General features: G+C 38.6%; 1 protein-coding gene across 1 annotated transcript; it reads right to left on the minus strand.

Annotated features, from left to right (window-relative positions):
- Window positions 1-2,021: 2,021 nt before the first annotated feature.
- Window positions 2,022-13,572, minus strand: LOC135079238 (brachyurin-like). Its single transcript, XM_063973831.1, has 5 exons — window positions 13,275-13,572; window positions 12,406-12,673; window positions 9,217-9,315; window positions 4,838-5,034; window positions 2,022-2,193 (listed from the first exon to the last, which is right to left on the minus strand). Exons 1-5 carry the CDS (start codon window positions 13,455-13,457, stop codon window positions 2,089-2,091), a joined length of 852 nt encoding a protein of 283 aa, XP_063829901.1. The 5' UTR covers window positions 13,458-13,572; the 3' UTR covers window positions 2,022-2,088.
- Between the last annotated feature and the right edge of the window lie 3,403 nt (window positions 13,573-16,975).

The following is a 16,975-nucleotide window of genomic DNA, read 5'->3' on the forward strand; positions in this document are numbered from 1 at the left end:
TGTGCGTTGATAGATCACTTATGTCAGTCAGTCAGTAAGCCAGTCAGTCAGTCACCTTTGAGTTAACATCAGGAGAGATACAGGCCAAGAGCTTCCAATGATAAAAAAAAATTGAATCAGTCCTGTCTTTCACTTTCTTGCGCTTAAACCACTGAACCGTTTTCGATGATTTTTGGTAGAACAGAGATTTTGGTATCCAGGAAAAACCTAAGTTAGTTTTAACCCGGTCTTTTTGTAGAAAACGAATACTCATGCCGGTAAAGCCGTGGGCAGAAACTAGTATAAAAATAAATTCAAATATTAATCGATAAGCAATTAAAGTTTAATAAATAAAGTTTAGCTACAAACTAATTACCAGCCGATTAAACCATCAATCGTTGACCTTTCTTCACGTGGTAATCTTCATTAAGATTAATTACCTGGTATAACCGTTCCCACATCCAATTCCCTTTAATCGCCAACGAAACGTTCACTTTAATTGCTCGTTCGCAGTTATCACTAGCAAGTTGCTAATAAATCATGCGCTTAACGGGCGGTGGTGACACTGGCTCGTCATTTCGGTGATGGTATAGCCTACACCTGATGTATACCTGTAACGCCTATGTAGTCTTGAGGTTAATATTTTACGCAATAGGTGGCAAAGGGTTCCTAATTTTTGGTATATATCTATCAATGGGCTGAAACTATATTATTTTAATACTGGTCGCTGAAAGCTGCATCAAAATCAACATAGACGTAAGGGTAGGTATACCCAACATTGATGAAAAAATTGCTAGCCGTAACAGCGTATTACACTTGAAAATTTCGACGGGTTCATCCAGTGTCTAAACTGTAGCTCAGTTGGAAGAGCAGTCGCCCGGCAAGCGGAAGGTCCTGCATTTAATTCCCGCCTTAGGCAGTTCGATTTTTTCGAATTATTTATATTTTTAAAATATAGACGTTTTCAATTTGTCTTCTAGTAAAATACAAAGGACACGGGTCTGAACGTGACATTTATGAATGAGTTAATATTATGTACTCACGGCTTGACGTTTCGGCTGCTATGCTGCAGCCGTGGTTACAAGCAGACTATTATTACATTTATTTCTTTATTTATTACAGTATTATTAAATTAAAGGATTAGCTGTTATTTTTTATTAGAACCAGTAAAGTAAACATATTTACAGACCGAAACGTAGGTAGCTGAAACTTCTGTGATCGCTACCAAAATTCCAAATAGCTGCAAGCAAACACCTTAGTTCCATTTTCCTGTTGGATGTAGCACAATACTCGACTTTGTATGGAAATGACTGAATGCAATGCTTTGAATGTAGGCAATGCTTTCAAACATGTAATTCCACTAAAGTCCGGCGGGCGTCAAAGTCATCAGCTATTCGCAGAATTGGACGTAACCCACTGAGGCACACGCTCTAGGAAATCCTGACTCTAGAATAGCGTTTCATTGTACAAAAGGATAGGAGCTATCCTACTAATATTAGAAATCCGAAAGTTTGGATGTCTGGATCTGGATATCTGGATGTTTGTTACTCTTTCACGCAATAACTACTGAACGGATTTTGTTGAAACTTTACAGTATTATTGTTTGTAACTCAGATTAACATATAGTCTATAATTTATGCCGATCTGTGACACTTAATTTCATGCGGGTGAAGCCGCGGGCAAAAGCTAGTTAAAAATAAATGGTACAAAATATCGTGTGTTCGTTTGCCTCCTGTCACATAAAAGATATGTGAAGGTACTCCTCAAAATTCATGTTCTTACAACGTTACAATGCATTAAGCCTAAAGATTTTTCAAAGGATCATTCATCATCATAATTTCAGCCATAGGATGTCCGTCCACTGCTGAACATAGGCCTCCCCCAATGATTTCCACAATGGCCGGTTGGTAGCATCCAGCGCCTTCCTGCTACCTCTATGAGGTCTATGCTAAACTGTATAAGAATGGAAAGAAAGAGCTCGAAACACACATTAGTGTATTTCGAATCCTGAACCTAAAGGATTTTATTAAAAAAACAAAAAATGCAATGCAAACAAAATTTATTCAACTACAAACAGAAATATCAAAAGTCATCGATTTTTGGGTTTCTTCACATGTTAGCGCTGATCCAGCTGAGGAACGACGTGATCCTGGTGTACACGGATGGGTGACCAGACTGGCAGGAATCTGACAGGCCAAATGACACTATGCCCACCTGTAAAACAAAAAATACTCTTATTATCATATCCAACTAAAGCCCGGTCTGTGAGCACGTAGAATTTTGTTCAGACTATAACTTGCCCAATGATTCGTTACGAGGCCCTCTTCGTTTACTCTCAATTTAATACGATGCACATAATTTCGTCATTCAGCATTGGGACGTGTATAAATGCCCCAAAAAGGGCCTACATACAATGAAGAATTTGAATGGGATTCTGAGTTCGACCAATGATAGCTTGTGTCTAGTGAAAGTCACGCTCTAAGCAGATCATAGGACTGAGTAGGATCAAATTGCGCATCTTAGTTCGAGCCCTCACTGGACACTGCAGCTTAAACAAGCACTTGTCCGCTATGGGACTGTCCGAAACAACATTCTCACGGACTGCGGACCTCTGATGCGCAAGCGGAGCTTACACCTGGACAAACCATCCTAAGTCCACAAGATGTAAAACATATCGCCCCCCAAAAGATACTGCACTTCCTAATGGATGCAGGACTCGGAGGCGAACTGTAAGGAAAATAGCGGCGATCACAATAGATCGATAAGATCGCAGTGATACTAGGACTTTATTGAACTAAAATAGCCGCTCAACACAATTAATAATAGTGAAGTCACGCTAGGCACTTGGATGCGGGCAACGCAGGACCGTTCGATGTGGAAATCCTTGAGGGAGGTCTTTGTCCAGCAGTGGACGCCCTTTGCTTGAAACAATTAGCTAATATACTCCGTCTATACGTTATTGATTTGTGTAAGCCCTTCTGAATAACGAATGCTACTTTATCTTGCCCTTTGGACTAAGACCGTTTGTACAGAATCTGACGTAATGGCGTGGCTCGGACCAGGCCCAGTTGTCGCCGCAAACTATGTGATCGGGGTCATTAATTATGCTTCGTGATGCCATAGCATGGGTAGAAGTGTATGTCTACTAAACAAAAATAAGTAATCGTAAAATAAATTAAAATTCTGTATGATTACAGAACTCTACCTTTTATAATTAGCGACTAAAAAAAATGTCTTATTCAGATCCTACTAACTGGCATATTTAACTTGGTAATATTATTGAGAATATTTTATTCGGTTTTATTTTATTCGATACGAACGTTTGAGCTAGAATCATCGAAAAAATAATTAATATTAAACTTTCGCGTTCCATAATTTAATTAATATAAACAAGTTCAAACAATTTAAACACGTTTCGAAAAAATGTAAAAGGTTACCATTTCATTAAAAAAAACCAGCAGCAAAGTTTTTCAATAATTACACACTGTCATCCTGGTGGTTTTATTTCGGCTACTTCTCAAGATATTTTTTGGGACTTGAACAAGAGTATTTTTCAACACTAGTTTATAATCTTAGAATTTTAACTCCAATACGTTTAAACTCGACTGGCGGTTCTTGCCAAGCTACACCAAAGGTCAACACGGTTAATTTAACAACTCCAACTATTAGGCTCACCGCTAAACCAACACGGTGGGTTGCTGAATGCATGCCTGATTAAATGTACGTTAATTATCCGCACTAGATAATTAGACAGTGCTTGATAATTTTGGGGAAAAGATTTGATGTTACTGAATCGTCTTCAAATATTGGCAACATAAAGCTGGAGACTGTCCGAAAATTCTTTTAGCATTAGGTCCTTATTTTGTATACCATTTGCGTGCAAAAAGTTTTAAATAAAAAAATTTGGCTGAGTTGCACCACCTCACTTTAACCGTAACTACAACGATGACCGGTGTTTTTAACCGACTACAAAAAAGAGGAGGTTCTATGTTCGGCTGTATGTAATTTTTTTGTATGGAGTTTTACCTACAGATTTTTGACGTTTGTTTTAGTCAAAGTAAGTTGGTCAGATTTACGGTAGTTCGGAAGTAATTGATCTTTATATGAAACTGATTCATCAAATAATTCTATCTATACTTTTTGTTCACCCCCAACACGTAGTTTTCCCTACCACCTCTTCTGAACAACCTGTCGGTTGGTGCTAAAAAGATGTGTCAGAAACATTTGGAAAGTAATCATCGTTAGTACTGTACTGTTGAGTCATTATCATTCTCATCATTTCAGCCATATGATGTCCATTGCTAAACATAGGCCTCCCCAATGATTTCTAGATTGGCTGGTTCGTAGCGGCCTGCATGCAGCACCTTTCACATGGCCTCCACTTCAGAATGAAAATATCTTTGTATCTACTCGGACTTCATTTGAGTGTAGTTGTGATAATAATTATATTCCTTTGTTATCTTACTAATATTATAAATGCGAAAGTTTGGATGTCTGGATGTTTGTTGCTCTTTCACGCAAAAACTACTGAACGGATTTTGATGTAACTTTACAGTAATATTGTTTAAAACCCTGAATAACATATAGGCTATAATTTATGACGATCTGTGACAAACTAAATTTCACGCAGGTGAAGCCGCGGGCAAAAGCTAGTCCCTAATAAATAAATAAATTACTTTATTTAGAAAGATAGAAAGAAAGAAAGATACATTTATTACAATGGACTTGGACATCACACAAATACAGGCAATTACATAGACATGACAGTGGCACATAATAATGGAAGAAGAAAAAATAAAAACAAACGTAAACTGAGCAGTGCCACCCATTCACCAACAAGATGCCCACTATTTCTCACCTGAACTAGTCTGTTATTGGACACAACAGTCAAAGGGCCGCCGGAGTCTCCATCGCAGGTGCCCTTGGCTCCAGCGCCGCTGGTGCACAGGTGGCTGGCATGCAGAGCCATCTGGAAGCTGCTCTGGCAGACCGCGTTGGTGATGATTGGGAGATTGACCGAGTGGAGAGTGGTCGTGGTGGGGAAGCTGGATTGGGCTGAAATGGTAAAGAGTTTATTAGTAAGGGATAGCTCTGGCTAGTAGTGGATAGATAATACATTATTGTACACCATACAAATCACGGAAAAAAAGAAATTTGCCGTGCCTTTTTATGTAAAAAGGGACGGCACTTTAGGCTATTAGTAAGATATTAGGACTCTTCACCAAGACTACATAAAGTTAAAGGCATTAAAGAACATGGCTGCTGAAGAAAGCCTATTCCGTCCTTCGGAAGGTACGTTTAACAGATTTTTAACTATTTTGATAAATAATTTCAAACCACTAATTAAGAAGATTAGATAGTTAGCCTGCAAGAAAAAGTATACAGGCAACCTTTCGAGAATGCCTTATGGCATTAAAGTATCTATACTAATATTATAAATGTGAAAGTAACTCTGTCTGTCTGTCTCGCTTTCACGCCTAAACCACTGAACCGATTTTGATGAAATTTGGCATAAAGATAGTTTGAGTCCCGGAAAAGGACATATATATAGCGCAGGAGTCACACTGGAAGCCATATTACATAAATAATTATCTACCTACTTGTCATTAGCTTATTACTAACACTAAATTAAGATTATCATGTTACTAACACATATGGATGTAATGTCTGAAATAAACGTTTTATTATTATCATCTTTATTAATTCTTCTTTCTTATTTTTAATTTTTTCTTTTTACAATGTAATTATCAAAAAATAAAAATACATTATAAAAACAAAAATCTTAAAAATAGTTAACCCGCTGGCAGCGGAGCAGGGCCCAAGCTACCGGTGGTCAGGGTCACAGGCTGAGGAACCTCCGGACAATGCGTGCCGTGCTGAGGATCACCGCCTTTTGAATCTGACCCTTGAGCCAACCATCTAGCGAGAGCTTCTTTAGATGTTGGTCGAAGCTCTTCGCTATTAGCCCGTTTGCCGAGACAACTATCGGGACAATGATCGTCGAGTCAACATCCCACATGGCGGTCACCTCGTGGGCCAAGTCAAGGTATTTGCTTTGTTTTTCCTTCTCGGCCTTCACGAGGTTTTCGTCATGCGGGATGGTGATGTCAACGAGCACTGCCCGACGTTGGGATCGGTCAACCACCACAATATCAGGTTTATTACAGACAATAGTCCTGTCTGTGATGATAGACCGATCCCAATAGAGCAATGCATGACCATTTTCAAGAACTGGCACCGGCTGGTACTGGTAATACGGCGACTCAGATTCAAGAAGGCCGTACTGAAGAGCAAGTTGCTGATGGATGATTCTGGCTACTAGGTTATGCCTGTGCAAATACTCACCGTTAGCAAGATGCGAACAACCAGAAATTATATGCCTGAGTGACTCTCCGGGACGGTGGCATGCTCGACAAATGTCGACCGTACCGTCTTTCAGGATATACTTTCGATAGTTGTTCGTCATCATTACCTCGTCAGCAATTGCACAAGCAAAACCCTCGGTTTCCCCGAAGAGGTCACCGAAGCGTAGCCAGTTCACCGAGGCGAGGAGGTCCACATCGGGACCTGTTAGGGCCCGATAGAACCTCCCGTGCAGCTCCTTGCTCCTCCATACGTCCTTCCGATCCGCGACGCTCAGTACCTTTGGCTTGCGCCAGTTCTCGTTCGCCAAGGAGAGCGGCGTGAGGCCTTTGTCAACTGCCACAACATCGCGATGCATTCCGCACTCATTGGTAAGGAAATAATCCCTAAGACTGCACACTTCACGGTTGTGGAGGTTCTTGGCATTTAGAAAGCCTCGACCTCCCCACTTCCGTGGAATGTACAGTCTCATTACAGATGAGCGCGGATGTAACATGCGATGTTGTGTAAGCTGCTGACGTACCTTCCTATCCAGGGCGTCAAGTTCAGTCTGAGTCCATCTTAGTATGCCGAAGGAGTATATTAGTAGAGGCATCACCCAACCGTTGAAAGCTCTTGCTTTGTTGCCGCCAGACAAAAGGCTATTAAGAACTTTTGTCAGACGGCTACAAAAGCGTTCTTTCACCGATTTTTTGATGTCTTCTACCGATATACCTAACGATTCTGACATACCAAGATACTTATAGGTCTCAGTTTCGGAGAGAGATTTGAGTGTCATTGTCTCAGAAAGTTGTAAATTCGGAGAATTCACAACTTTTCCCCGCTCTACATTATTATTATTATTATCAGATAGTTTATACCCGATTTTTGAATCAGGGACGCACGCGATAAAGTTTTTCTGTGACAGACAAAATTCCACGCGGGCGAAGCCGCGGGCGGAAAGCTAGTAGGTAAATAAATAAACCTTGACTCTACATTAAAAGAATGTGCACTACACTACATTAGGTCTGTTATTTAGGTAATCTGGGCTCACATAAGTCAAGAATCAAAATAATCTGCGTTTCGGGCATAAGCTAATGACGTATACTAAGTATTGGCTATCCTAGCGATTGACCTCTAGACTTTTCCTTACTGCACGATAAACGGGTAGGGTAACAGGATTAGCGATATAAAAGGCACCCTTAATTTCCTTTTGTTCTACAAACAAACGGCCTATACAAATGTCTCAGATCTAAGGGTCTGCCCTCCATGAGTGCTCTTCATCTTAGTGATGGGAAATAACAATCGATAATTCAATGACCGATATCGACAGTTTTAACTATTAGTAAAAATAAGTTAAAAAGTTATGAATTTCAAATCGTTTTAATCAATGCTTTTAAAAAAAAAATTAAGTAATAAAGATTTAGTACATAGACCCTCAATGTAGGTAACTGTTTGTTGTCCCAAAAAAGAAAAAACAACAGTTTCAGCAATTTTATATGACATTGCAATCATAGTTATTAAAGTTGTATCTTTAGGTGACATGATTTATTGAAAGACCTTTAGTCTGAACGCTCCAAACTCAGTTGTAGGTATCTTGACTAGTTCAAGCTTGTAATTCGTTCAAAGTATAGGCTCAAATTGTAATATTGAATCTACAGTCTACATTCATAGGCACTTGAGAATAATTTCATATTACCAACCAAACTATCGATATCGACACTTTTCTACCAAGGCCATCACTACTTCATTTGTTATTGCGGACTTGTTAAGACCCGGCCCTTAAGCCGCCCGCAAACTGCCGACAAAATAATTAGCTGGCCCGTTAATGTATGGACCGTTTTGTTAGCTTGCTCCCAGAGGATTTGCTTTGGTTTTTAAATCCTTAGCTTGTTTTATTGGATGAACTGTTTTTAAGTCCTGAGAAGGAGTAAGATAGTTTTTGGGAGTAAATTAGAAAAAAAAATTTAGATACCATTTCAACTGACTGTGAAATAAATCAAATGTAACTCCTACATTTGTCTTAAAACCTATCATCTATCAACTCCTAACAATACCAGGGGCTGTGAGTTTGATTGTCACACAATCCAGATATGAATGTGTCTAAAATGTCTCTTCCTATTTGTCTGGATGTTTTCTCATTAGAATTACAAAAAAAAAAAAAATATTTTCATTTCATGATAAGGACTTATCACAAGCTTTGGGACTAGACGTCGCCGTGTAAAGATATACCTACATATAAGCATCGTGTGCTTAGAGCCTTAAAGTATTGTTATCAAGACACCCACCGTCATTGGTCTTACCGTATCCCGCGACCGTGCCTGTCAGGCCCGCGAAGTTTAGGCTCGCTTCCGAGGTAGAGGGAAACACGATCGAAAATATATCCAAGAGCTTCGTTGGTAGATCCTAGTGGAATGAAGGACATATTCCAGCATCGTGTACTGAGAGCCTTAAAGTATTGTTATCAAGACACCCACCGTCATTGGTCTTCCCGTATCCCGCGACCGTGCCTGTCAGGCCTACGAAGTTTAGGCCCGCTTCCGAAGCGGTAGGGAGCGCAACTGTTATTACAAATCCTAGCGCTTCGTTGGTAGACCCTAGTAGAATGAGAGACGTATTCCAGCATCGTGTTCTGAGAGCCTTAAAGCATTGTTATTAAGACACCCACCGTCTTTGGTCTTCCCGTATCCCGCAACGGTGCCTGTCAGGCCTGCGAAGTTTAGGCTCGCTTCCGAGGTAGAGGGAAACGCGATCGCTATACTTATATCACATAAAATAATTCCTAGCACTTCGTTGGTAGATGATAGGGGAATAATAAACCAGACCGACGAAGCCTTGACTTTTTCTTAAACCGTCACGACGGCGACGGTTCAGTATTGTTATCAAGACACCCACCGTCATTGGTCTTCCCGTATCCCGCAACGGTGCCTGTCAGGCCTGCGAAGTTTAGACTCGCTTCCGCAGCTGTGGGGATCGCGATCGCTCGGATGCTATCTGTGGAACAAATATTTATTTATTTAAAACTTTATTACACACAATAGCAGAGTACCTTTATCGTATATGGGAGAATTTAATGCTTTGAAGTCAAGTAGATAAAGTAGGCAATGCATGAAGATTAACGAATGAATATGACTATGAATATGCCAGTTGACACCACCAGTTTGATATTATATTTATGAACTGGTCTTTTTGAATACCTAATCGTATAGCAAAGATAAGCTATGACGTCATCTTACACCAGCTAAATTTTGGTAGCAAGGTCAAGGCACAACTTCATCAAAATATTTTCCAACTGAGAACCCAGTCAGTTTTTAAATTGGTTGTAAAATTAGGTTACATAGAGAATTAGTTTTAGAAGTTTGGAATCAATAAAACTATTACAGTCAATTGAGTTCTAATAGTTCCGCGTACCGGAAAACGCAGCGTGAGACGTCCACCTACAAGGTAGCAGGGAAGCGCTGGATGCAGGCCGCTACCAATCGATCAACGTGGAAAGCATTAGGGGAGGCCTATGTTTAGCAGTGGACGTCCTATGGCTGAAATGATGATGATGATGAGTTCTAGAAATAGTGACTTCGTAGTAGCCATACAAAATCTATGAGAGAATCTAATTTAAGTATACCTAAATTATGGTTACTTTATGATACATAAGTGGTTTGATAAACCGAAAATTCACATAGAATATTACACGCTTTTTCCTTTTCCCAAAAAGTAATCGATGTTTCAGAAAAAATAATACAACCTACGCCTTTTCGTAAGGTGGCAGATATATACCTATCACTTAGGTACAGATACTGTCTTCCAAGCTATTACCACATTCATTCAAGTTATCCAACTGGGTGGAATTCGTCCTATTTTGACATACGAAGGGCCTGGGGTCTTAATCCCCGGCTTTTGGGGGTTACATATTCTTGGATAGAGCAAACGGAAAAAGAATAGAAGTAGCGATAGAGAGAGAAGCGATCGCGATCGTCCGAATACGCCTGTGTGCTTACCATGTGTGCTCGCTAGCGAGTGCGTCAAAAAAATCTATGAAGGTCTAGTTCTTGAAAGTAGCCGCTAGGGGCGCTGTACAAACTATGAATACAGTCATTTAAATGTAATTTTTTACGCACTCGCTTAGTGAGCAGACCTAACGCAAACTAACAGTAAGCACACTGAAGACATTTTCTTTCATACGTGTTATAAAATTATTCTGATATAATGTTTTCTATGTTTCTTTTATAAAACTAGAACTAAATATCCATCATAATTTACCCGTGAAACAAAAATTATGACGAGTGAGAAAGGGCATTTAGTGTCTATCGTCTCTTCTTTTTAGCGTCAGAAAAGGTGAAAGATCAAACTAATATGTTAATGAAAATGAATAAATAAATAAATAAATAAAATAAATAAATTGGAGATGTGTATTGAAATGCATAACTAACAATATTAGAAATAGAGCATCCAAACTTGCTGTTTAACTTCACCAATTTTATTTAAACTTAAGTGGCCAATCCGAGAGTGGAACGTAAACTATTCGTCAGGAATAGGGCTTTATTCTTCTGTGCTTTTGTCTTTGACCTAAGACGTTATTTAGTTAGGGTAGTAACGTCATGATGGAGCGGTAGGGTTAAGTAAACAAATTAATAATAGACGTCCTAGTCCTGCGATATTCCGGCAAAATTTTGAAGGATTAGGAGGTATAGGACAGTGTTTATACTGCACCATATTGTATTTATACAGGGTGTAAGATGCAGGTTGGTAAACACTTAAACATGAAGACGTCGCTTCTGTTGAACGACTTGTCGTGCAGAGGAAGGTTGAGGGCACAAGAGCGCGCGGCAGGTCGCCCATGCGCTGGACTGACCAGATCAAAACCGCACTCAATGGTCCACTCCACTAGTGCACAAGAAAAGCTGCAGTGCGGGAGGAATGGCGACGGATTGTGAGACTTGCCACCGGACCTGGTGTGACGACCACGACCACTCTGGCAAGAGTGTAGCGACGAAGAAGAAGAAGAAACACTTAAAAAGCACTACGAGTAGGTACCTATTAGTTAGGCCGAGTTGCATCACCTAATTTTGACCGTAACTTTGACTATAATCGGTGTTTTTTGTATGTAGTTTGACAGATTTTTAACGTTTGTTAAAGTTAAATTAAGATGATGCAAACTACCTACCCTTAATATTTTGAATGTTCTCGGGAACCAAAATATGTTAAAATATTTTAGACTTTTTCTTTTTTCACTCTACGAATAGTTTTAATGTAACGTAATTAAATTTTCTCAATAATTTTTCGAGAAGAAATTGTAGTTAAAATACTAATTACAATATTAGAACTGTTTTTTTACAGATTTAATCTGTCGCTCATCGAAATAACTGGAGAGTGGGTAAGTTTGTAAAAAATATAAAAGATATTGAATACGTTTATTACGTGCTCTTTAACGAAGTACAATACCTCAATAAGCAATTATGTAGATAAGGGAAATCTCTAACAGTGGTCAAAGAATAGCAGACGTTCTTGAATTGGAGAACTTCCTTCTTTCATTAAAGAAGCATTAATTTAAGTTTTTGCTAACCTGTCATTTACACCCTGTATAGAATTTATGAAACTCGCGGCTTGTCGCGGTCGGCTGCCACTAGGTAAACAGAATGTTGTGGACAAGTGGTTAAGGGCTTGCCTCACAAATTATACCCGATAGCCTATTAGGCTTAACTTATAAAATAGGTTTCAAAGGTGTCATAGAGATATCTGGCAGGTAAATCAATTTCTGGAAGACGTAGCGTGGGCAGGCCTCCTACTAGGTGGACCGACGATCTGGTGAAGGTCGCGGGAAGAGCCTGGATGCGGGCAGCGCTGGACCGTTCATTGTGGAAAACCTTGGGGGAGGCTTTTGTCCAGCAGTGGACGTCATTTGGCTAAAACGAACGAACAAACGAAATCAATTACCAGTAATCTTTATGTGAGTTAACTAGTTCAAGCAAAGATTGTGGCTTTTGATTGGTTGACAGTAACTGATTGTTTCAAATATTGATCTTTGTTTTGTAGTAACATTCTATTATATCTTTGGTTTGTGGCTAAGAATTAAATCACAATACTTACTGCTGAAAGTGACGCTGGTGATCCTCGCGATCATGATGTCATTTGTCACTGACTGAGTATTCCAGTTCGCGTGAACAGTCACGTCCTTCGTGACCACTCTAGTTCCTCCAGTGAAGATGGTAGTGCTGCCCAGAACGACTGTGAACTGGGTGGCCCGGTTCTGGCCGTCGTCCCAGCAGTGGGCTGCTGTGAGGATCCTGGTGTTGGATATGAGGGATCCGCCGCAGATTGAGGTAGCGCGGTTGGTGAGGAGAGCTATGAGACCAGCCTGGAAGTTTGGAATTTTCTAAGTGAAAACCAAAATAGGTTATAAGTTATTCGCTAAATTAAAGACAAGTTCAAAAGCAAAAGACAACAATACATGTCTTGTCTATAAATAATACATATTATGATTTAAAGCCTGGTCCGTGAGCACGTGCTCACGGACCAGGCTTTAGTAAAATTAAAATTAAATTATTTCTCTGGCGTATACTATTGTCAAACATAGCTAGAGTCATTTGGAAATTATTTGTTTTAAATGTTCAGTCCTATTTTTATAGAAACTTAGAATGACAGAACAACGGCTATCTTGGGCTCAACTCGTAAATGGCATTAAATATAATATCCTATCAACTAAATATCATTAACTGAAAGAACGAAAATACATTCTAGAGCGCTAGAACTCAGGTTTACGTACTTATTGCACGTACTGCACTGTTCAAATACTTTTATCAATTGCAAGAAACGCAATTAAAATAGAGATGACAATGTGCAAATCGATGGTTATCGTAAGTTTAATAACATCATTTTATGTCTAAAATTAGAACATCAAGCGTTTTGATGAAAGCTAGTGCTTGTGTATTTTTATTTAAATAAATAAATATGAATACCTGATGAGGATGCGCAGTATTGGCTGACACAGCACTACCGCCAATGATCCGCGTCATAGATTCTGCCATCAACAATCTGGTGGCTTTAGGAATACCAATCTTAGCATGGTACCCAAACGCCGTCTCCTCACCATGTGTGGTCATCACCAAACAAAAGAAATACAATAGAAACCGAACGGCCATTTTGAAAAACTCGCGCGGACTGGCCAGAAAGAAAAAGAAAATTTAAAAACACAAACAAATGACAGCGGAACAGAACGTTATTTGTTTGAAGTTTTAATTTTCTAAATGACGACTGATACTGTATAACTGGTTTATATTATGAAGTTTAATGATAAGCTGATCAATAATGATGTCATTTATTTACAGTGATAATTGTTGTTATCTGTATATCAATAATAAATCTGTAATTATCACTAAGCAAACAGAATATCCCGTAATGATTAAATCATTCGAACTAGTATGTATGACTAGGCAAAAAAAACGCATTTATATTGTTTGGAAAAATCGTAAGGAGAATATTTTTAATTGTCTGGAGCACTGCATCACACAATACTATTGGAGAACAAGCAAAAGCATCACCATTTCAATGTAATCCACAAAATTTTCACCGAAATAATTAGTAGATTTTCCTCAATTTTTTTTTTTTGAGAACCTTTGAAAATTTTCAGAGATAAAAAACAAAATATCTAAGCCTAGGCGCAGACCACCGACTTTTAGTTGGCCGATAGTTTTTTTTTTTTTGGATACGAAAATTTTCAACTGTTCTCAAAAATTATAAAAAAAATTGAGTAAAATCTACTAATTATTTCGCTGAACGTTTTATGGATTACGTTGAAATGATGATGCATTGCTTGTTCTTCAATAGTATTATGTGATGCAGTGCTCCAGACAATTAAAAATATTCTCCTCATGATTTTTCCAAACAAATTAAAATAAATCTCATGGTAGACTTTTGCGTAAGCACGTAACTAAATTGGTTGCAAAGGACCTGTACTATACCTAATAGGGATGATGACTGGGTAATGGAATCGAAATTCTATTTAGTCCGTCAGACAGATAATAAAAAAAATTTGGCCACATATTTTTTAATAAAAAATACGGACGGACAAATAATTGAAATTTTGTCATCTAGCCTATTAGATTCCGTCATTACAAGTCATCCTGTTTAATTTTATTTTATCTAATGAAATTTGGCATAATCTTTATTACTCTTTTATCATCAAAAACAGATTCCAATTACTCAATGCCTAACCCTGCTCATTATAGGTCCAGATGTTATTAGTATTGATTGCTTATTATTTCCTTATCATGATAAATATTTATCTTATTTTCTCTTGAATCAACTAGCGTATCATACTATCGGGGATTACCGCATTAGTAATTCAAACGAACGTACTTATTTTGTTTCCAATTAATACATTGCAATGATTAGATTGAACTATATTGTGCAATAATGTGTGAAAAAGGGAAATCACTACATATCTAACACCCGTATTTACAAACGATGCATGCTTAAGTAAATCAGCAACTCTATGCGAAGTCAAACGCACACCTTTATTAATAATTAGGTACTTTGGACAATTTCACACAGCGCCAGCTATCCCCAAAGTAACCATTTAATGCTTGTGTTATGGGTGCTAGCTCATCATTTCAATTTCTGCCCTCCCGGGAATGGAACCCGGGACCTCTCGGTCTGTTCTGAATCACCTCACCAAACGGCCGACGACTTTGAATAGAGCTCTGTGATTGGTCACTCCGCCACTGAAGTATTGTCTACGAATAGGTTTTTAGGACCCTGTGCGTCGATGCCCCGATGATCGCCAAACGGCTAGAGCACCTTCTGTACTCGCTACTTTGCCCGGTGAAGCTGAAAAAGCTCTGTGAGACCTCATAGTAATGTTTGTGAATACATGTGTAAATTAATTCTGTAATGTAATGTGATATAAGTTCAACTATTTTAACTAACTAACAGACACATTAGAAAGCAATTGTTACGCAGTCTTATGCGACTTCTTGGGGTTTGGTGGGATATTAATATTAACGAGTTTAACTAAAACTATTGTGTTGAAATTGCGAGTTTAATCTGCAAACAAAGACAAGTCATTATTCCATTCACGAGGTTCTAGCTCGCCTCATTTCTATGTCTGGCTAGGCTTTAGTGTAACGGCTTAAGTCTTGGATTAAGGCTAGGTCTAGGCTAATCTATGACCTAAGCGTCATTCAGAATCATGTGCTATGTCGTAGATTAATCTGCCAGATTAGATTGAGGCTTATGCACACTGAAGATATTTTTGGAATTAGATTCTATGATACGTTTATAGTCCAGAAAAATTCGTTCTTCAGAAAATATTAGTACTTAGTTAAGTTACGTCAAATTAAATAGCTCTGATATTTCAGACTCTTCAAATTATAAGTCTCGTCTGAAAAGCAGGAAACTTTCATTTCACCTTTTTATGGTTCTCACTAATATTCCCGTTAAGCCATCTAGATATAGCTTGTTAAGTGGGATACAGTCTAGGATTGTACATCTGCCCTGAAGTGCCTATTCACTCTCGCCTTGAAAAGGCCATAAGTCAAGTAGTGGTCGACATCAATCGACTTAAGAGTTATTATCACATCTTTAATGACTCATAAAATCAGAGTAAATAAAAAAATCGCGATCAGAATGACTTTATAAACAGAGCCTAACAAATTTCTATCCGCTTTGACTTTGAATGCTTGATACTGTAAGCTTATGGCCATGTTCGACAATCGTTACTCCCGATCAAGTGGAACAAGCAATCGGAGCATGAAATCATGTAAAGGAACATATTTGGTAATTACCCGTTGAATAGGGGCGTCTTAGGCAAATTATTATGACTATTGATTTTTAAGCCTACACAAGCGCTTTTTGGAAATTCAACAGTTAGAAAGCTCTTCTGGTGTTATATCTAGTATACCAAACGGCTAACGGCATATACATATGAAGCGGCAATTTTTCAGCCAAAATATTTGAGGGACCTTAATTTTTTTCTTTAGCTTAAATTCAAATTGTTTATTCAGTACATAGGCCATAAAAATTAGGTACTTTACGAGTAGAAGACTTGATAGGGTAGTTAAGAATACTAGTCAATTTACATAATACTTAATGAGATGTTAAAATATGACTCTCCCTTAGATTTCGTACGGAAAAAACGTCATAGTCCGTGAACTCAATTGACTAAGGCTGAGTTGCACCACCTAACTTTAACAGTAACTGTAACGATAACCGATATTTTTGTATGAAGTTTGACAGACTTTTGACGTTTGTCTAAGTTATAGTAAGATGGTGCAACCCAACCTAACTTTTATTATTTTCAAAGCTACTAAAAATCTAATCTCGGAGCAAAAATGAAGTGGGTGTTTTTCGACGAAGTTGTCTCATTAATCATATAAAAACGTCAGTCAATCAATCAAGGGCTTCAGAAACGATCAAAACACGCAATCACAGGGCTCACCGCAGAATATTTGCAGAGTACAGTAAACGGATCGTAAACATATGAATTCGAGACCGTATGAATGAACATACTTAAGGACGTAGCACACTTAACAAACCGGATACGGATCGTAATCTTAAGAACTCGAGGCGGTCAGTATTCTTTGTTTGAAACTCCATACTGCAACGCACACTTATCCGCACCGTAACCTAAACGCCTTGCCTCGCTGATGACAGCGTCCGA

The sequence above is a fragment of the Ostrinia nubilalis genome, chromosome 16 (genome assembly GCF_963855985.1).
Source record: "Ostrinia nubilalis chromosome 16, ilOstNubi1.1, whole genome shotgun sequence".
NCBI lineage: Eukaryota > Metazoa > Arthropoda > Insecta > Lepidoptera > Crambidae > Ostrinia > Ostrinia nubilalis.